The sequence below is a fragment of the Stomoxys calcitrans genome, chromosome 4 (assembly GCF_963082655.1).
Source record: "Stomoxys calcitrans chromosome 4, idStoCalc2.1, whole genome shotgun sequence".
Lineage (NCBI taxonomy): Eukaryota > Metazoa > Arthropoda > Insecta > Diptera > Muscidae > Stomoxys > Stomoxys calcitrans.
In genome coordinates, this window is record NC_081555.1 from 100,319,919 (window position 1) to 100,325,936 (window position 6,018).

The 6,018-nt window shown below is 38.1% G+C and overlaps 1 protein-coding gene across 1 annotated transcript; it reads left to right on the top strand.

The window, feature by feature from the left end:
• Window positions 1-4,183: 4,183 nt before the first annotated feature.
• LOC106083216 (lectin subunit alpha) lies at window positions 4,184-5,466 on the top strand. The gene is made up of 3 exons (XM_013246105.2): window positions 4,184-4,355; window positions 4,862-4,973; window positions 5,049-5,466. The coding sequence occupies exons 1-3, from the start codon at window positions 4,218-4,220 to the stop codon at window positions 5,276-5,278; spliced, it is 480 nt and encodes a 159-aa protein (XP_013101559.1). The 5' UTR covers window positions 4,184-4,217; the 3' UTR covers window positions 5,279-5,466.
• Window positions 5,467-6,018: the final 552 nt, after the last annotated feature.

Consider the following 6,018-nt stretch of genomic DNA (forward strand, 5'->3'; position numbering starts at 1 on the left):
CAATTTTCACAGATCGTGTGAAGTGGTCTGGAAGGAACAATAGACTATACAAATACCTTTAATTTGATTCCCATATTGTAGTGATTGGTCTATAAATCCATTTGAGGGGTTTTGGAGGGTGGGCGGCCCTCCTAGGCACCCCATCCCAGCTTTTGATATGAAATTTTTGTTTTTGGGGAAATTGTAAGTGTGAAAACAAAATTTCGCTTAAATCGCCATGCCCATCAAAGAGATCGGACGTTTTTGAAAATTAGGGTATTTTTCTTTATTCGAAGACCGATAGGTTATCATAACAAAGATAAATGCTGTATGATTAATTTTGACCACTCTGCCCTCTCTCTGTTCATGTTGGCTTCTTCAAATTAGCGCCATCTACTGGTTGTTTTCAATTGGATAAACTACATCCAACTGAAAACCACCAGTAGATGGCGCTAATTTAAATTTTAGTGCTACTCGCTTGGAGTGGATTATCATGTGGTGGTTGTTGACTATAAATGACTATATGACTACCTATTAAATAGTCAATTTAGTCTTTTTTTAATCATATTAAATTGCCATATTAAACGAGGAAAAAACCTTATTTGCCAGTCTATATATTTGGTGCGGTGGCGATAGTTCTTACCAATAATCCATGTAAAACTTTTGAACAAAAAAGTTTTGCCCAGCAGCACGTCGTTTGGTCTTGTCTATCGATGAGCTAAAAATGGTTGCAACCTTAACGTTAAGGTTTGCAACTCCTGCTATTACGCTGAACGTCGCCATTTTGGCAGTATGGTGGCCTACACATCGAGTAATATCCCCATTTGGGAGCTTATCGGGGATAAGGCGACCATCAATTACTTGGACCTCACTTTGTATGTCATTTTCGTAGTTTACTCCCGAATACCTTTCATTTGAGTCCTATATTGATATGTTCTTTCAATATGTCAGTTTGGAGCAATTTTTAGGGTTGAGCGACCCCTTGGACTTTTTCCCAAGTTTTTATTCCATAGTCGTATTCTACTCTCCAATATCTTTCATTTGATACCCATATTGTCCCTATCGGTCCGCTTTTGATTTTGGTAATATATTCAGTAATATAGCCTCTACCTCCTTCCTGACCATATTCGTAATTTACTCCCGAATACCTTTCATTCGAGCCCCATATTGTCATTATCGTCCAATAAACCTATTTTGAGGGGTTTTGGGGCCATACCGACCCCCCAATTACTTGGACATAATTTTTATACCCTCCACCATAGGATAGGGGTATACTAATTTCGTCATTCTGTTTGTAACACCTCGACATATGCGTCTAAGACCCCACAAAGTACATATAATCTTGATCGTCATGTCATTTTAAGTCGATCTAGCCATCTGAAGGAGTAAAACTAGGCGCTTGAAATTTTGCACAATTCCTTTTTGTTAGCGTAGATCGGTCGGGATTGTAAATGGGTCAAATCGGTTCATGTTTTGATAAAGCTGCCATATAAATTTTGGGTCTTGACTTCTTGAGCCTCTAGAGGGCACAATTCTTATCCGATTTGAATGAAATTTTGCACTTGCTGTTTTGGTATCACTTCCAAACAACGGTGCTAAATATAGTCCAAATCGGTTCATAACCTGATATAGCAGCGATATAAACCGATCTTGGGTCTTAACTTCGTCAGCTTTTACAGGGCACAACTCTTATCCGATTTGGCTGTAATTATGAACGTTGTGTTTTGGTATCACTTCCAACAACTGTGCTAAGTATGGTTCAAATCGGATCATAACCTGATATAGCTGCGATATAAACCTTGAATCATTACTTCTTGAGCCGCTAGAGGGCGCAATTCTCATTCGACTTGGCTGAAATTTTGTACAATGGCTTCTACCATGACCGTTAGCATACGTGTCCAATATGGTCTGAATCGATCAATAGCTTGATACAGCTTCCATATAAACCGATCTCCTGAATTTGCTTCAACAACCCTGCGAATTACCGGCCAATTGCAATATGCTCTGCGCTCTCCAAGGTTATGGAGAGTATGGTTAACCATTATCTTGTCAGATACTTAGAATCCAATGGCCTTCTTAGAGTTCCGCAGAAATCGCTCTAGTGGAGACCTAATGGCATTTTTGTCGGAACGATGGAGTCGCTCAATCCACCAGTTTGGTGAGAGTAAGATCGTGGCTCTGGATATCTCCAAGGCATTTGATAGGGTCTGGCACGGTGCACTTTTATCAAAGCTTGTCGCTTTTGGAGTCGTTAATAACTTTGTTCGATTTATATCGAGCTTTCTCAGAGATCGCACTATAGGAGTTGTTGTAGATGGGTTCTCGTCCGATGAGTATACATTGACCGCAGGTGTGCCACAAGGCTCTGTCCTTTCTCCTTCCCTTTTTATTATTTTCATTGACGATCTATAGGGCCAGACTGTGTCTGTGTCATTCATATTCATTCGACCATAGGCCCAGTCTTCGGAAATTGTGGAGCAGAGGAGACGCTTTCCCAAGATTTGTTGGCCATTTCCGAGTGGGTTAGAATGAACAGAGTAGACTTTAGAAGACGCAGTACTGTTTCTTGTCTCACAAGCGATTCACTGACCCACTTCAATCGTCGATATCTATCGACGGTATAGATATTGAACAATCAGATGCTCTTGATGTTCTGGGCATGAAGATACCATGTGATGTCCGTTGGTTAAAATACGCATTCGAAGTGTCGAAAGAAGCATTCAAGTATTTGGGCTTTCTCAAGCGGTGCAAAAAATATTTCTCCTCTTCTGATCTTCTCAATATCTATGCTAAATACCTACATCAAGCCGAGGATGGAGTATAACTCTCATATATGGGCAGCAGCTCCAAAATCATCCTGGGAGCTACTTGACCGTGTTCAACGGAGAGCGATGGTGTTGATTGGGGACAGTAGAGTATTCAACTCTATTGCTTCTCTTGAACATCGTCGGAATGTGGGTAGCTTTGTATTGCTCTATCGTTATTTTCATGGCGTATGTTCCAGGGATATTCGTCTTCTTATCCCTGACATTTGGATGTTCACCAGAAATTTAAGACTTGCCAGGAACTCACACCCGTTGCCAGGAACTCACACCATGCATTACGGAGAAATTTTATTTTTCGCCCGAACCATTCGTATGTGGAATCGACTTCCGGCTAATGTCTTTCCCACCGACATGGACGTTCAGAAATTTAAGACGACTATCAATTAACTACTACCCCCTTTTTCCCACCTCCAACCCTTAACTGCATATATAGGGGACATCCCCTGCGTATTGGTTACGTGAAAAAAATACCTTCCTAATCGGACGTATTTACCGACCATTGCAATATGTGGACTTCTATAAAAGCTATTCGGGAGTAGAGTACGAAACTGATACTCATTTTTAGGGACAAAGACCCTGGGTCCCCTCCACCCTCAAACAGTACTTATTTAGCGATCATATAAAATGTATTTGAGAGTGTAATACGAAGCTTTTATTTACTTTAAGGGCCAAGTAACTGGGTGGCCACCCCATCCCTGAAATAATCCGTAAACAAGAAATATTGCAAAAGTGGTAATATAGGACTCAAAAGAATGGCATTTGGGAGTAGAGTGAAGTTTTGCCCATGAACCGAGCAGGGGCAAACTTCTTACGCATCAATGAGTGCTTTCCAATTCAAGTTTAAACTTAATGATAAGGGACCTTTTTTATAGCCAAGTCCGAACGTCGTGCCGCAGTGTGACACTTCGTTGGGGAGAGAAGATAACTACCGCTCTAAATTTTCTCCATGTTCTCACCAGGATTCGAACACAGGCGTTCAGCGTCATAGGTGGACATGGGCTACAGTGGCACGAATTCGATATCCGCAAACTCAATGGTACCTTAGTGCATGCAGAGAACCGTGATTACAATAATGATAAGAAAATCATATTTCCTGTGAAAAAAGGCAACATCGGAGCGGGTCGGGTTCAGCTAGTTCTATAAAATATTTTTCTCAGTGTTTTAATGCATTTAATAAACAATTAGTGTATTTTTTTAACATATTATTTCCCCTTTATGTATGTTTATGTACATATTGTTTATAAATAAATAAAAAAAAAATAAACATTCTTATCAACACAATAAGTTGTGCAAAAATGTTTTCCTTATCGCTTAAGCTCGGCTTAAGCATTTTTTTTTTTTGCTTTGTAAAACCTACTTCTCGTTTGAGAAAGCAGATATCGATTTCAGTACATTTCAGTATTTTGAGTTAAAATGACCAAATTAAAATTAAATTTACAAATTATTTTGATAATTGAATTAATTGTTCTATTGTGCCTAGGGCATGGTGTCAATGCCAATGGACAGGCAACAAATATTTCCGCGGACTACCATATAGAAACTGAGAGTAAGGTACTACAGCTGCGGAAAAAAAATAATCGAAGATCTACACAAAACTGTAGAGATAAGAAAATAACTAGGAAAAGTGAAAAAAAAAACAAGGAATGAGAAAGTGAATGTGAAAATGTTCATATTTGTTTAAAAGATAACGAAGGAGAATGTTAAAACTCTCGTAAAATTTGTTAGATTTTGTTGATATGTCTTCAAAATTTATTCCAAAAAAATTGGTGCCACTTTGATGTCAGTGACCTATTGTCGCAAAATTTTAACAAACCTTCTCCACTTTTTGAGCCTTTACCAGATATCCTATACCCCTTAGCATCACAAGGGGAGTGACCTATAAAGCAAAAACCATATCGCTCTTGGGTTTCTTCACTCTCATAAATGGGGCTCACAATAATGACAGAAAAGTAGCCCCTGTCCCTCATCAAATGCTTTGGAAAATATTTTGTTGAACAATAATTTAGCACCTTAGAAACTACTCTAACCCATTTTCCTATTTTTCCCCCCATTTCCAGGGAAATTGGTTTAAAGCCTTCAATGGGTGTACCGCCAAACGTATGAATCTAGTCTCATTGGATACCAAAGAGAAGACTGAGGCCCTGACAACAGAATTGAAAAAAGTATTTGGTAAATGAGCACCCACGACCTTCCCTTGCTGCCAATTGGTTTAAAAAATATTTACAAATTTTTCTCACCCAACAGGCAATGACCATCCCAATATCTGGATTGGTGGCAATGACAATAAGAAAAATCGCGAATTTATTTGGATGACTGCAAACAAGGCATTCGGTTATACCAATTGGGCCCCTGGCCAACCGGATAACAAGCATGGAGTCGAGCATTGTGTTATGCTTTGGGAAAATCACAATTATCGTTGGAATGATGGCAACTGTTTGGCCAAGTTGGCTTATGTTTGTGAAAAGCGAAACTAGGTTAGAGAGTTAGTTATACTAAAAACCTTAAAAGTAAGAAAAAATAAAATAATATTAAGCCTATAGTAAATACAGTGTGGTTCATATGAGCTCAGGCGGGGTATTTTTTTTTTTTTGTACATATCTGTTATTTCACTAAAAATTTCCACATATATTTTTGCCAACTCAAACGATATGGCAACCATCAACTGTTCTCTTTTAATATAGCGGTACATTGAGAGACAAAAAGAGAAATTGCCAAAAGGCAAAGCTAAATAAACGGTTTAGTTGAATAAAGGCAGTGGGGAATTCAGCTAAATTTAAAGCTTTTGTAAACTCAAACGATATGGCAACCATCAACGATTCTCCTTTAATATAACGGTACTTAGATAGACAAAAAGAGAAAATGTCAAAGCCCAAAGCTAAATGAACGATTCAGTTGGATAAAGGCGGTGGTGAATTCAGCTAATTTAAAGTTTTTTTTCAGTTTGTTTTTCTTATGCAAAATTTCGTAAAGAAAAATGTCATTATTACCTTTTTTCGATGAATAAGTTCATAATGAACTTGTTTCTATGAAAAAGTTTATAATGAACGAACTCTTACCGACTAAAAGCTCACAACTAACTTTTTTCTGTGAAAAAGTTCATAATGAACTTTTTTGTATTGAACAATTTCATAATTACCTTTTTTCTATGAATAAGTTCCTAATGAACTTGTTTCTATGAAAAAGTTTATAATGAACGAACTCTAACTGACTAAAA

Excerpts from the sequence above, each read along its gene's own strand:
- LOC106083216 (XM_013246105.2), top strand. The coding sequence starts at position 4,218 with ATGACCAAATTAAAATTAAATTTACAAATTATTTTGATAATTGAATTA. Across the intron at positions 4,356-4,861 it reads ATATAGAAACTGAGAGTAAG|GGAAATTGGTTTAAAGCCTT; the intron begins GTACTACAGCTG and ends CCCCATTTCCAG. Across the intron at positions 4,974-5,048 it reads AGAATTGAAAAAAGTATTTG|GCAATGACCATCCCAATATC; the intron begins GTAAATGAGCAC and ends CTCACCCAACAG.